Source organism: Hevea brasiliensis, chromosome 8 (assembly GCF_030052815.1).
Source record: "Hevea brasiliensis isolate MT/VB/25A 57/8 chromosome 8, ASM3005281v1, whole genome shotgun sequence".
Classification (NCBI taxonomy): domain Eukaryota; kingdom Viridiplantae; phylum Streptophyta; class Magnoliopsida; order Malpighiales; family Euphorbiaceae; genus Hevea; species Hevea brasiliensis.
This window is the reverse complement of record NC_079500.1, coordinates 96,556,940-96,573,623: the sequence shown is the minus strand read 5'-3', so window position 1 is coordinate 96,573,623 and position 16,684 is coordinate 96,556,940. Positions and strand designations below refer to the sequence as shown.

At 28.7% G+C, this 16,684-nt stretch overlaps 1 protein-coding gene across 1 annotated transcript; it reads left to right on the top strand.

The window, feature by feature from the left end:
• Positions 1-8,184: 8,184 nt before the first annotated feature.
• Positions 8,185-9,434, top strand: LOC110644123 (uncharacterized). The gene has a single exon (XM_021796750.2). It carries the CDS (start codon positions 8,496-8,498, stop codon positions 9,168-9,170), a length of 675 nt encoding a protein of 224 aa, XP_021652442.2. The 5' UTR covers positions 8,185-8,495; the 3' UTR covers positions 9,171-9,434.
• The last annotated feature ends 7,250 nt before the right edge of the window (positions 9,435-16,684 follow it).

Below are 16,684 nucleotides of genomic sequence, written 5' to 3'. Positions count from 1 at the left end.
CGAGGCCCGTAGTAAGTCTTACTGTTCCGAAACCCATGACCAAGCCCACAATTTAGGCCCAACATGCATATAAAATAATTTAAATTAACTATTATAATTTTATTTTAGGCCAACTTAACCCAATAATTATCAGAAATTAAAATTAGGGGAGCTCACTTAACCTGTTACATCATTCACAAACTATTTAAAAATCATAAAAATTTTTCATTTAGTAATACAAAAACTTAAATTCATACAGTCCTTGACAAGATCAATACTACTGCTAGTACATGCGGAGTTCGAAATTATAAATTTAGAGAATAATGATACAATTAAGTAATTATCGATAACCTGCGAGAAAAGAAGCATGTTATTCTGAAAAAGGCCTCCTCCTGTAGCCTGAAAAAAAAATAGGATGAACAGAAGTGAGCGTTCGACTCAGAGAGTAAAATACCAATTTTAAGTACAATTTCTATAGCTATCTAAAACTAATGCGTCCTAACAGTGAAATGCAACACCATCATACATATCCATACAAGTCACATCATAATAGCAAAAAGGTAATTTGGAGCACACACACACCCAATAATATTCAAACTATATATATATGAGAGTTGATTCCCTATACAGCTCTCTTAATCCAACCTCTGCCAGCGAGTGTCTCTCAAGCCAGACTTTCACTTAATGAACCAAATGCGAGGGCCAGCGAGTGTCTCTCGAGCCATGCTTACCCCGACTTATCCATAAGAGGACCGGGTCCCAGCGAGTGTCTCTCAAGCCGTGTCTACCCGTCCTATCCATATCCAATAACACACACCACACGCACGCTAACACACGCACACTGCTCCAAATTACCATAAACAACATCTATGGCACTTCATCAATTAAGAATGTAATATAAAACATGCCTAGGGTCTAACTACATAGATACATATTTATAAGTGATGCATGGGCATGCTAGAACACATAATAATATTGAAATTATAATTAAAATTAATATTTTACTCACTATACACCAGAGATTACTGTAGTGGTTGGGTGTAGAAAGATGGTTGACCCTGATCACCTATATAATTTTATTATGAATTTATTAGTGCTAATTCAAATAAAAATAAATTTAAAGAGGCAACACATCCTAATTTATGTTGAAAATTCGACAGAGTTTCCCTTATATCTAGGACCTACCCAACCTGCAAAAAGATTCAAATAGCACTTCTAAATCTCAATTTTCACAATTACATCTCATCAACATCATATAGCCCCTCCTAGGCCCTCCAAATCAGATAATAGTCATAAACTTAAAATTTTATATTTTAGTCCCTATAATTGACGTTTTGTAAAAATCTACTCAAACAAGTTCTAAAAATTCTAAAATTTTTCCTCGCTGTCCTTAATAGGTTTATAAGGCTATTGCAAAAAGAATTATAGTTTTATAATCACCCACAAATATTTTATGAATTTTTATTCTAAATCAGTATTAGCCGGAAATGAGCAACTTGGAGTTCAGGTTTACCTATGCCAATTCTGACATCGGGAACGCGTCCAGAACATCTGAAAATGTTAGGATTGACTATAATATCAGCCACGTTCTGAGATGAGCCGTCAAGCAGCCGGATCTGGCTGAAAATGCGGTCCCAGCGCCGGTGAGTTATCCTCGATCTAATTGCACCTAAATTAATTTCAAATTTTGTTATTAATTATCATAAAATTATTTTTGAATTTTAAAAATCAAAAAAGTTCAAAAATCTCATCAAGCGTTTTAGACCGCCCGATTATCGCCTTTTTCAAATGGTATCTGATCAAAGCGGGACCAGTCTTATCTCGAAGATTTCGCCGTCCTGAGTCCATTGGTGGTCTCGAATTTTTGATCTGACTGTCGGATCACCAGAAAGCTCGAAACCCATATGTTTTTCTTCCGACTTTCCCTCACCGGATCTTCTCCCTTCGACCACCGTTGGAGGCGAGGCTGGTTGGGTCTTGAAGTTTGTTGTGCTAGGAGTTGAACGGGCTCACCCTCGTCGGAAACAACCACCAGATGACGTAGGAACGAAGCTTGAAAGTAGCGGCCACGCACATGCGTCCACCTCCCTCTCCCTTTGAAACTAGCCGCCCTTTGCCGCCTTGCCTGTTGCCGTTGAGGCTCGCCAGAGCATATTGGAGACTCATCGGTCTTGATCGTCGACAGTGATATCCTTTGCCGGCCGGAAAAATGAAGAAAGGGAGAGAAGGAGTGGGTGAAAGAGAGAGTTGCGTGGGGAGGAGAGGGGGGTTGCATGGGTCTATTTCAAAATTCCCATTTCATTTTTTCTTTATTTTTTATTTTTTAAATTTTGCATTTCACGCTACCCAAGCAACATCACTTCCATCAACTTTTCATTTCTTTCATTTTATATATATATATATATATATATATATATATATATATATATATATATATATAACTTTTAAAATATATAATATTTTATTAAAATAACTTTATTAAATCTCCATTTAAAATAATATTTAATTATTATTAATATTTAAAATAAACTCTTACTTAATAAATTAATTAAACATAATAATATTATTAATTATAATATTAGTAATTATACTAAATTTAAAAAAATGTTAAAACATAAAACTATAATCTAAATTCAATAATCCAAAAGATTAAATCTAAAACTTTATAATAATTTTATAAAATATATTAAAATCACATAATAGTATTAAAATAATATTTAAATGCTATAAAAAAATATAAAATCCATATTTTAAATTTTCAGATTATTACATCTTAAAATAATTTCGTATAAGTTTATTATTAAATAATACATATGTTTCATAATAAATTAAATAGAATGATAAATTAAGCACAAAATATAAGTACACAATGATGCCAAATAGATATTTTTTAATACCTAAAGTTAAGATCAACTAGTTGAAGGAACGGAAGCGTGAAAAACACAAGTTTATACCATTGAATTCAAAAATTTTCACCTAGGGTCACATGCATCATGCAAGATTTATTTTTATCTATTTGATTTCAATGATAAACAACATATTAAAACTCTTTTAATATGTTTTTAGATCTGTATTTGCCATTTAAGATTTTAAAATTAATCAGATTAATTTTAGAACCCTAGATTAAATCAAGAACGATTACACTAACCTCTTGATGCACTGCAGCGTGTCTGCGCCTTTGAGATTTGTCTTCAGGACACCAGATGTTGTTCCTCTAGCTTGTCCACACCAAGAACACCTATGGCAGCCCTTGAACAGCTTCTAAAGCTTTTTCTATTAATTAGAAATTCAAGTTCTGCCTTTTAAGAGATTAAAGTTGTAAATAGGACACTAGAAACAATTTCTAGTGTTCTTAATTCAAGAGATTGATGGCTAATCTCTTTGAATTGATGAGAGATGAAGAAGAATAGATGGAGAGCCTCAAAATGGCGTGACAAAGGAGAGAAGTGGTTGCTGGTTATTTTTTTTCTTTTCATAACAACACTTAAATAGCTAGGTTAACACATTAAACCCTTGCCACATGTCACCCTTTGATTAGCTCTAGGTTTAAGTGACCCAATCACATTGTGCCAAGTGTCAAACCTATATTTAATCTTAATATTAATCATCTTACATGATTAAAAACATTTGGCAAGCTTATGTGTAATCCCATGTGTCACCATCTCATGGTGCCACGTGTCACACTGTGAAATGACCAAAATGCCCCTGTGTCTTAATTTTGAGTTCTTAACCCAAAATAATTATTTTTTTTTCTTCTAATTTATATCAAATATAAATTAATTAATTAATTTCTATTAATTAATTTCTCATTAATTAAATTCATATTTAAACACTTTAAATATAAATTTAACTTATACTATACATCCAATAATCTAGATTTGATTTCAAGTCATGCTAGGGACTTTGCAATTTAATTGCAAACCAAACCTATTTAATTAATCAATTAAACTCTTTAATTAATTAATTAAATCATATTTAAATAGGTGATAACTTGTGTATGTGTGTGACTTACTAGGCTCATCACTAATTGGCAATGAGACATGATATTAACTCTTAATATCATCAGAACTCTTTCTTACCACAAATGATTTTTCTAAATCATTTTATGAACCTCATAGACCATGGTTAACACCTAGTATAGTATGCCATGGCCACCCAATTAGTAATAAGGTTTACCTTAAATGAACCTATAATCATATGTTACCATGCACTGGAATCTCTCTGTTACAAAATCCCAACTCAAGCTGGAGTCATGATTTATGTCAAACTCCATTTGCTATGAATATTATGTTTTCTTTTAATTCCAGTTCTTGATTAAAAAGATTTTCTCATCAGAAACTCTTTTCTGAATAAATCTATCTGTCCTGGCCAGGAACTTGAAACATCAAGAACAATTAAATGAACATAGGATTTTATCTCTATTTACTTAGAGGAACAGATTCCATCTTGATCAATACCTACCTCCATATATAACTAGTAGGAGCCAACAGATGCCCATATACCCATACATAGTACAAGTATGAAAGCAGTATCAAACTCAAACCACCTATATACAAGATAACTGTGCTATCTCAGGTCTAAAGATTATATGCACTGATATGATTTATGACAAAACATTGACAAGAATAAACTCCATGTGCTTGTCATAAGTGTCATTGGTTCGGCCTACTTATCATTTATAAGTACCTATCATGTTTGTTATATGGCATGAGACTCACCGCTCCATCTTATTTATATCTCATATAAATAACTTGGGAACAAACATGAATACAATCTTTCTGGATAAGTCATGTCCTTATTATTAAGTGTCCTCGATAAGTCATGTCCTTATTATGAAGTGTCCTCGATTGTGAACATATTTATGATACTTTGTGCTAGAAATAATGTCAGTCATATTCTTAACAACTTAAGAATAATATTTCTAACAAAATATCAATTGACCTTTTCTATTACACATAAATATATTATGTAAACGGAAAAGTGGAAATGCCTTTTATTAATAAAAATATGTACAAGATACATACTAAATGATATGCTCTAGGGCATACTACTAACACTAATTAAGCTTTGATTAAAAATCTTATTTTATTAGGGTATGAAATATAATTAAAAATCCTAATTATATGTTATATAAGTTCAATTAATTAGGGTGACAAAGTAGATAAATTTTAAAGAAAAATTAGAAATGAAGTAACTTAATTAATGTAGAGACCCATATATAAATATTATAATCATGCCAATCTTTCTGAAAAAAAAAAAAAAAAATCATGCCAACCTAAAGTGCCCTAGAGAACAACAGCCAACCTATTTTGTCCTTGTGCAATGATTTGAATCATTAAGGTACATTAACTAATTATGTTTCCTCTAGCTAGTTGGTCTCTGATATAGATCTTAATTTCCCTTTATTATTATTGTTAAATTTTTTATAAATTATGACCACGTCCAAAAATCAAAAAGGAAAGCTAACCTTACGCTCTTGTTAAACAAGTTACATTAGCTCTTTTAGTTTGTACTTTGTTCATATATAATAGAAAATGCAAATTTATCCACTTGCTAAGAAAAAAAAAAAACATTATTACACAGAAAAATTAATAATATTTAAAAATTTTCACTAAAATTTTAATGGAAAAATTAATTACAAAGCGTAAAAAGTAAAATATTTTGAAGAACAATTTTTATAATCTAGATTGATGTATTGGTTATCAGTTTGCTGACTAATTTATTGATTCATTGTGTTTCTTGTCCTTGCAAAGGATTTTCTTCTAATGCTTAAAGAAGAGAAAGCTTACAATTGTGAAATTTAATTTTTTGGATTTTTTTTATTTTTAAATTTTATCATATTTATTATGTTTTCAGAAAAGATGGTAAAAATTCTTATCAATTAGAATTCAATTATATTAAAAAAATTTAAATTATTTATCTTAAATATATCATATTCAATTATTCGAAGAAAAAAACTTAATTTCAATACGTAAAAATTGAGCTCGAAAATATCACTAATCATAAGTTTAAAAAAAAAAAATAAAGGGATTTATGCTTTGTTTTAATAGTTGCCATTTTGATAAAGACGAACCATACAACTGTGGAGCAATTCTCTTGGGTGATTGATGACTATAATTATTGATAGATTTTGTGTCAAATTAGGAAGATGTTGATATAAACCCAGTCTTATTAATTAGCTGACTTTGTTGGTTTTATTAGGATCGCCTTGCTAGCTAGCTAGCTACCCACTTTAATTTCTATTAATTCTGGTATATGAAATTGGTAAAAACCCTAATTGTGTGATACTTTTAGTCATTAATTGATCATTTATGCTTCTTGTTATGTTGAATTTAGGAGACACTTTGGTCTTATGTTAATTATGATAAATAAAATAATATGAAATGAAATAAAACGAAAGTTTCAAAAATTTGGCTAGCAGTCGCATCTCTATTAGATGTCACCCATGTATCACCCCCCATTATTTGTTTTAATAGTGCTAAATTTATTATATTTTTTTTAAATGAAACCTAATAGTTTTATTGAATAATAATTAATAATTTATAGAATAAAAATAATTATTTTTTTAATTTATAAATATAATGAATCTCGTACTTTAAATAGACTGTAACAAAAAAAAATTACAGATTTAAAAATTTTTTATCTTAATATATATGTAATAATTTTATTATAATTATTAATTATAATAAAATTTATATAAAATTTATTATAATAAAACCATTTCATTGTACAATTTTTTAAGGGGTGAGGTGGCCCTCTAATAAGAATAATGATTGCTTTTTAGACTTTTTACTTGGTCTCCTCTCAACACCTCTGGAATTCCTTCTCATGAAATGATTAAAAGCAATGGTGCCTTTGGAAGGAAATAACTTTGATGAGAAGATTATGGGCTGTCAAATAGGTAAAGCTAACCTTGTCCCTCTCTCCATCTCCACAAATATAACTAAAAAATCAATCAAAGATAGCCACTTCTTTTTTAATTTACAATATATATATATGAATATCTTTTTTAATTTAATTTATATATATATTAAAAATTTATGGTGCTTTTTTTAGATAAACAAGTTGGTCTCTCCTTGGTCCAATAGGTGCATATCAAAATTTTGAGAGATTATTAAATGCTTTAATATACATGAAACTTTTCTCATAATTATATATGATTTATTGTTCATATTGAGAAGAGGATTTATGAGAGAAAACATTATTTTTATGTGCTCTGAGAGTATACTATTTTCATATAGGGATCGCTCTTCTATCTCCACTTGACAATAATTTGAAGTTAGGGTAAAATTTTTGTGGGACTTTTTCTTATTTTAATTTATAATATAAATTTATTTAAAAAATAAATTATAAGTTAGAAGTATAAATTTTAAATGTAATTTTAATAATATACTAAAATTATAATATTTAAATACATGAATATATAGAAATAAATTATTTTTTATAAAAAAAAATAGTAATATATTCTTAATGATTTATTTTAACATTTTATATATTCTTAATTCATTTTATATATGCCTTTTAATAATTTGTGTAATATTAAGCTTATATTTTTATATTATAATTGGTTAATATTAATTTTAAATATAAAAATATTAATAATTTAAATATTCAAATTAAAAATTAATAAACCCACATGCTTTTGCATAGGTATTTAAGTAGTTATTGTATGCAACTAAAAAAAATAAAAAAAATACTTTCTTAAATAATTTTTTTTAATTTTAAAAGAATAAAATTCATATATTATAAATATATAGTGGATACATTAAATAATTTCTTTGTGCAAAAGAAACTCCAACACTTTATCTATAAGTACTTCAACACTTAAAAATTAGAACAATATACTAACTTGATTGACAAATGAATATAAATTAAATTTTTATGTTTAAATATCTCATAAAATAATAATATTCTTAAATTTTAATATATATATATATATATATATATATATATATATATATATATATATATATATATATATAGTACAAAGGTACCAACACTGGCTTGGAAAAGCTAAGAGAGAAAAGTAGCCACATCATGAAATGTGCCATCAAAATATATGAGGCACTAAGAACTCCAACTTTTCCTCCAACCTCAAATCCTTTTTTTATTATTGTTAATTAATTAATTAATACAATGACACTTCAGGAATCAGGATTAAATATTTAAATATTGTAATCTAACATATTAAGATAATCAAAGTTAAATGAACTGGTGCAACCTCTTCATCAATCATAGTAATGGCATACATAACAGACATTGAAAATGATAACCTTTAATAAAGAAGATCAAATTTGTGTAAAGTGGTTGCCCTCCTTTTGACTGTAATATATCTCTCAATCAGGAAAAAGAAAACCCAGTTGGGAAAAAAATTATTTATTTAACCAAAACCTACATATATGATATATCATCAAAAGCCTTAGATTGGTTGGTTTCTTGGTTATTTATCACATAACAAATTTAACGCACCATCCAGGCCACCACACCGCAACCACCAGAAAACTCACCAAAAAACCATGGAAGAAAAAGAGGAGACGAAGAAGCAGAATAAGAAGCAAAAGCACCAACACCCTAATGATCAAACCACTAAACCGGCATCTGATTTTTCTTTCAGGCCTAGCTCAGAAGTGAAGGGTCTTCGTTTTGGAGGCCAATTCATAGTAAAATCTTTCACCATCCGGCGAGCAAGGCCACTTGAGCTTCTAAAAGTTCTCTCTTATCCACCAACAAATCGAAACAACAGCAACAGCAAAATCCCTTTCCCCTCAACAATAGCTTTCTTGCCTACAAACTTCACTATCTTAGCCCATCAAGCTTGGCATACTCTAACACTTGGTCTTGGCACCAAGAAATCCAAAATACTAGTGTTTGTTTTTGAATCTGAGTCTATGAAGTTGGCTGTAGACAGAATATGGCCACAAGAGGTACCTCTTGGAGAAGTGAACAAGAAGCTTATTAGAGGCCTAACTGGGTCTGAAATGGCAAGGTTTAAGTTCAGAAAAGGATGCATCACCTTCTATGTATATGCAGTGCGACGGATAGGAAACATGAGGTTTTCTTGTGCAGATGATTTAAGAACAATATTACAGTCTGTGGTTTCTCTAAATGATTTCTTGGATCACACTACTATGCTTGCCATGCCTCACCAGAGAAGCATCAACTATCAAGCTCCAGTTGCCATGGCTCACTAGTCAATTTTTCTTCCTCTAATATTCATCATCAGCATCTTCTTAACATCATGATCATCAGGGTCATCTTCTCTTCTTGATCTTTTAGGTCTTTAATTTCTTTTGGTTGATTTTTTTTTCCTTGTTAAACATTTTTTTAGAGATGAGTTGGGGGGATTGATTTATTTGTTGGGGATCTTTTGCATGGGTTTTTCTTTTTTTCTTTTTTTTTTTCAAATTTTTAAAAATTTGTACTTTAATATGAATAAATTGGACTTTATTTCACAGTTTTTCTGTGTCTGTATATGAAATTTGTTTTTTGGCATACTGTCTCCAACTGCAAGTTCATATCTCTGATAAAGTGACAGTGGTTACTGGAACTTCTGCAACAGGAGGTATGCTGAATTGTTTTATTTATATATTCTTAATTATCTTGAAGAATATTTGCAGAAATTAATTATTTCCTTCCACCCATTTGATCTATTATTTAATATGGTAACAGATATAGTTAATAAAAATATTCAAGAAGAATATTCCTAATTTCTCCTAATTTCCTATCTTGGCTGCCAGCAATTTCCTTTTCCAGGCAAATACTTAGCCTTTTGATTCTATACATACTTAGCTTTGACCTGCTTGAGGTTATGATCTTATTAAAACTAATGTTTATAGTTCGTAGTTTTCTCCTCCGTATATAAATTTGCAAGTTGATGTCTTTCTGTTTGATCTTGTGTTGGAACTTTCAGCTGTTTGTTCAAAATTTCCTCTCTCTCCACCACTGTTTTCTCGCAACTTGTGTTGAGATCTAACCCGTGAACCCAAATGCTGAAGTTACAGTTGCAACCCCTTAATTGTTAAAGAAATTAGAACACAAAGTTTCAGTATTTTAATAACTAATACTGCTGAACTTTGTCTTCTTATATAATGTCAAAAATTTTCTTGGTAACTTCACAGGTTCTCCCCTGAGTACCATGACAAGTACATAAAAGAAAAGGCTAACAGATGTGGTGAATCAAGAACTTATTGTCAAACTGAATTGGCTCTGAGATTAATTTGATTCGGTCTTAATTTTCCGAAATTTTGATTATTTCAGTTTTGTTCAGTTTCAAATCAAATTTACATATGCTAGCTCTGCATATCATGATGCAAAGCAGAAACTGGGGTGGGGTTAAGGGCCAACTCTCCACCTCTACCAAAGCTTTATGGTCTAGAAAAGTAAGGGAAAAGAAAATCTGTTTCTTTTTCTCATTCCTTCATTGTTGCTTTAATCATGCCTTGAGAAGGCCCCATCAGGCCAAGCAACTTTTTTCACAAGAATCATGGACTTCTCTTTCCTTCTGCTATATACAAACTTGAATAAAGAATAAAGAATTGCCTATCTTCTGAGTATCTGTCTTCTGCGTGTTCATGTGCAATTTACCAGTGCATCAGTGAGGTGAATACTCTATTGTGGGGTGGAAATCATAAGTTATACCAGTTAATTTTAGGCTGTCACATGTGGTCACATACCTCAAAGTAATATGATAAAAGCGCCCATTGCAATTTTAGCTTATTTTGAAACTTAGGTTTTTCACGCTTATACTCATCCGTCATTGATTTAAAATACAAAATATATGATAAATTTATTTATTAAATATATAGATTTTACATATTTATATTTTAAATTTATGGTGTAATTGAGTCACTCCGTCACGTATAAATAATTTCAAAATATTATTATTTTTAAATATCATCTCAAATTCAAATTTTAATCAAGATGAATTAAAAACAAAAAACCTTCCTGAGGGTAGGTTAAGATTTGAACGAGATGGAGATGATAGATTAAGAAAAAAAGAAAGAAGAAACATCACTATCTCTCAATAATTTTATGATAAAATATAAAGAAAGGAATCTTGACTTAAAAGAAAGTTAAAAGTAATAATAATAATAATGATAATAATTTGGTTAATAAATGACATAAATTGAGGCTTGATCTACACAAATAATAGAGGTAATGATAGTGAATATAGACTAACGGGTTAGTATAAATGGTAAAAGATTTTAAATCCCTTCAGTATGGTTGAGTGTTTTATTATTGTGAATGGAAAAATTTTCTACTGAGTGCACTTTAAGTTAAAAATTATTAAAATCTATTTATATTACCCTAATAAAATTAAAAAATAATTTATTAATTATTTACATTCATTCATAGTTTAAAAAAAATTATATTTGTATATATCGTATGAAATTATTTTCATTCTAAACTATTACACTTAAAAATAATAATAAATTTATCAAATTATTAATTTAATCTATTTTATTCACTAATTAATTAAAATTTTAATAAAAAATATTTTTAAATAAAGTAAAAAAGTAAAATAAATATTTTTATTTTAAGTTAAAAATATCAATGAATAAAAATATTTATTAATTAAATTAATATAAAATAATAAATAATATTTAATTATAATTTATAATTACTAAATAAATTATATAATATATTTTAAATTATATCTAATTTTTAAATCTATAAATAATTCCCTTTTATATTATTTTAGCTAATACAATCTCACTGCACATAAATTAACGTTTATTTTAATCTAGCTTAACCGATTCATATTTTCTAAAAATGGTTATTATATTATATTTTCAAATTTATTGGATTTAACTTAGTAATTATTACAATATAAATTTTTATAAAAATATAATAATTCCTCAAATAATGCAATTTCTTTTTCAAATTAAAGTTAAAATTAAAACTATTATTTTAATTTAAATATTATATGTAAATTGTAAATAAAATAATTATGCAAGGCATATGTTTTAAAGACTAGGAAATATTAATACCATTAAATATTACCTAAAATATGATTAACATATAACTACTTATAAAAATATAACCTAAAACATAATAATTCTTAAATCAATAAATATGTTATAAATATATTTACACTGAATGTCCATTAGCATTCTTAACTTTTCATTTTCTATCAGTAAGTTTAAATTAATTTATAATAGATTATCAACATGAGTCTCTAGTCTTAAATATGTATAGGTTTCATGTTTTCTTCTCTATATTTTCAAAAGTACTAAGGTTGGACAATTAGATAGTTGGTGGTTTACGACAACCCGACTAAAAGGAAATATTGTTATCCAAATCAAAAAATTACTAAAAATGCTTTGAAGTAGTTCTGATATTGATCTTTTATCATAATGATTGTTTCCTTATTTCTAACTCATGGATTCTTTATGATAGTATGTCAGATTTCTCAAAACTTAAATTTGTGACCCTTGATATTATGAGCAAGAACTATTTATGGATATTAGATTCATTTAGACAATATTTCTTTCATTATCATTTCTATGAAAGCTGAGCATCTTATAGTAAAATATCTACTTGAACTCTGAAAGAGTTTACAAGAAAGATATTGCTATTAGAATTTGTGACCCTTGATATTATGAGCAAGAACTATTTATAGAAATTAGATTCATTTAAATAATATTTCTTTCATTATCATTTCTATAAAAACTAAGTATCTTATAGTAAAATATCCATTTGAACTCCGGAAGAGTTTGCAAGAAAGATAATGCCATCAGAAGTGGCATAACATTATTGAAAAAGATATCACCTTCAAAAGTGACTTAATATTATTGAAAAATTGTAAAACATGTCCGTTTGGAAATGTTCCAATCCCTAAAGCAAATGCAGCAATATTAAATAAAATTTATGAACAAGGTTGAGGCCGTGGATGTGAATATGGTCATAATCGACATACTTTTCATAATCGTAGCGGTTATAATAATCATTATTCTAATCATAATATTATATCTCACTACCAAAAGTGGTAGAATAGTGATTAGAAAAGAAAAATGTTAAAAATAAACGTTATGCTAAAGGTCATGTGCCTATCATACGCTAATGTATCTTGTTAAGCTTTACCAAACATCTTTAAAAGGAAAGGAAAAAAACTATTGAAAGAAGCCTTATTTATAATGATTTTGACCATAGATAAATTAATACAATATATTTAGATGTCACTGATTTTCTCCCTGAAACAGGAATTGACCATATGATTAATAATGGATTTCTCATTGAAGGAGGTATTAATCATATAGTAAATGATGAAAGTATTTAAGATTAGATAATGTTTCTTATTTTATTTCACATGCTTTCTTTATAATTTTCTATGCATCTTTTCTTGAATTTATTTCCTTATAATATATTTTTTTATGCTATCGATCTTGTTTAATGAAGAAAATATGGCTTTTCATCTAATTAGATCAAAGATTAATAGTGAGGATATGTGTCTCATAAATAGTACAACCACGTATACCATATTTAATGATAACAAATATTTTTCTAATTTGATTATGAGACAAACATATATTAATACGATATATAGTCGTACAAAATTAATTGAGGGTTCCGAAAGAGCTAATATATCCTTGCCTAGAAGAAAATTTACTAGAAATGATGTATTATTCTCTCCCAAGTCTTAAAGGAATTTATTAAGTTTTAAATATGTTCAATTTAATGGAAATCATATTGAGACAATGAATAAGGGAAATATAAAGCGTCTTTGCATTATTGCTATTATTTTTGGGAAGAAATGTTCATTTAAAAAATTACCCTCTTTATCCTCTGGAATGTACTGCACAAAAATTATTGTGATTGAAACATATGCTATAGTAAACCCAAAGGTTACTGATATAAACTTGAAGTTTACTTATCTAAATGACTTTATTGTTGGGCATGACTGGTTGGGCCATCCCAGATCAATTATGATATAAAAAATTATCAAGAATTCGTATGGTCATTCATTAAAATAAAAGGTTCTTCAATTCAGTGAATTCTTATGTATTGCTTGTTCTCAAGAAAAATTAATTATTGGACCATCACCAACTAAAATTGGATTTGAATCTCCTACATATTTAGAACATATTCAAGATGATGTGGCCCTATACATCCACTATGTGGACCATTAAGATATTTTATGGTTTTTAATTGATGTATGAATTAAATGATTGCATGTGTATTACTATTATCTCGCAATTTGGCATTTGCAAGATTGCTTACACAAGTAATTTGCCTACGAGCACATTTTCTTGATTATCCAATTAAAATAATTCATCTTGATAATGTTGGTGAATTTGCATTTCAGACTTTTAATGAAATTGCATGTCGATGGGAATAATTGTTGAATATCCTGTAGCTTATGCTCACACACAAAATGGTTTGGTAGAATCATGTATTAAATTATTGTAATTGATTACAAGGCCATTACTTATAAGAAAAAACTCTCTATTTTTGTTTGGGGATATGTTATTATGCATGCAGTAATATTTATATGTATCAGGCCAACATCTTATCATAAGTTCTCCCATTTACAATCAATTTTGGGTCAAAAATCAAATATTTCCCATCTAAAAATTTTTTGATGTGCAATATATTATTCTAATTGCTCTATCATAACGCACTAAGATAGGTCATCAAAGGAGGTTGAGAATATATGTCGGGTATGAGTCTCTATCTATAATTAAATATCTTGAGCCTTTGACAAGAGATTTATTTAGGCCAAATTTGTTGATTGTCACTTTGATGTATCAATTTTCCTGACATTAGGGGGAGAAAATAAGCAGCTGAATAAGCAAATTACTTAGCAATTATCACGTCTTAACCCTCATACCAAACAATGTGAACTAAAAGTTTAAAAGATAATTCATTTGTAAAATATTACCAATCAATTGCCAAACGCAGTCACTAACCTAAAGAGAGTGACTAAATCTCATATATCGGCCGCAAATGCTCCCATTAGAATTGAACTCTCTGAAGGACAAACTACCCATATTGCCTGTGCTAATGAGTCTACAGCACACCTGAAGTGTGGTAGACCCATCGATTCCAAGGATAAAAATCCTTGAAAATAAAAATGAGCAAAATTTCAAGATAGTCAAACTCCATATAAGAAAGCTCTAGCAGAGAAAACTTCAAAAAAGAACCTAGACATAACAAATAAATTTCTAGAAGAAATTCAGGTACTTGAAAGTAATGAAAATGAAAAGATCTCAATAAATCATGTCATGTCAAAACAAAAACAGAACCATATGAAATAAACATTGATGATATTTTTGCATATAATGTAGCGCTCAATATTGTGAAAGATGATAAGAATCATGAACCTAGGTATGTATAAGAATGCAAACATAGAAATTATTGGCTAAAATGGAATAAAGCAATCAACGTGAAATTAAATTCACTTGAGAAATGTAAAGTTTTTGGACCTATAGTTCGGACACTAGAAATGTCCAGCCAATGGGATATAAATGGTATTTGTGCAAAAACGAAAAGAGAAAAATGAAATCATAAGATATAAAGCACGACTTGTTGCATAAGATTTCTGGCAAAGGCCTAGTATTGATTATGAGAATACATATTCTCCTGTGGTGGATACAATTATATTTTGATACTTGCTCAAGTCTAGCAATTCATGAAAATGCATTTAATCGATGTAGTGACTGCTTATTTATATGCTCACTTGACAGAAATGTCAATATGAAAATCCCTGAAGGATTCAAGTTACCTGAAGCACAAAAATCAATTTCTCGAAAACTTTATTTAATTAAATTATATAGAGCTCTATATGGATTAAAGCAATTTGGACGCATGTGGTATAATCGCTTTAGTAAATATTTGTTGAAAGAAGGCTATAAAAATGATCCTATATGTCTATGTAGTTTTGTAAAAAGTTTGGGATCTAAATTTGCCATTGTTGCAGTTTACATTGATGATTTAAACATTATTGGAACTCCTAAAGAGCTTTCTAAAAATGTAGAATTTTTGAAAAAGAATTTAAGATGAAAGACCTTGAGAAGACAAAGTTTTGTCTTGGCTTGCAGATCAAGCATTTTAAAAATGGCATATTTGTCTATTAATTAACTTATATAACCAAGGTGTTAAAACCATTCTACATAGATAAAGCCTATCCATTGAGTTCACTAATAGTTGTGAGGTCGCTTAATAAGAAAAAGGACTATTTCCGACCTTGAGGAAATAATGAGAAACTCCTTGATCCTGAAGTATCATATCTTAGTGCAATAAGTGCACTAATGTATCCTACTAGTAATACTCTGCCTGATTTAGCTTTTTCTATAAATTTGTTAGCAAGATAGAGCTCTACCTCAACTCGAAGACATTATTGGAATGAAGTTATGAATATAATTTGATATCTTCAAGGTATAATAGATATGAGTTTATATTATACTAACATGTCACAACAAGATTTGGTTAGTTATGCAGATGTAGGTTATTTATTGATCCATATAATAGTAGATCCCAGACAAGCTATATATTTACATGTAGAGGTATAGCTATTTCATAGTGTTCAACAAAACAAACTATAGCTACTACTTCCTTTAATTATGTAGAAATTTTAGTAATTCATGAAATAAGTCGAGAATGTGTCGAGTTAAGATTAGTAATTCAACATATTCAAAGTACATGTGATAAACCTGCCAAAAAGAAAGTTTCAACCATTTTGTATGAAGATCTTATGACATGCATA

Coding starts and splice junctions, on each gene's coding strand:
- LOC110644123 (XM_021796750.2), top strand. CDS start 8,496: ATGGAAGAAAAAGAGGAGACGAAGAAGCAGAATAAGAAGCAAAAGCAC.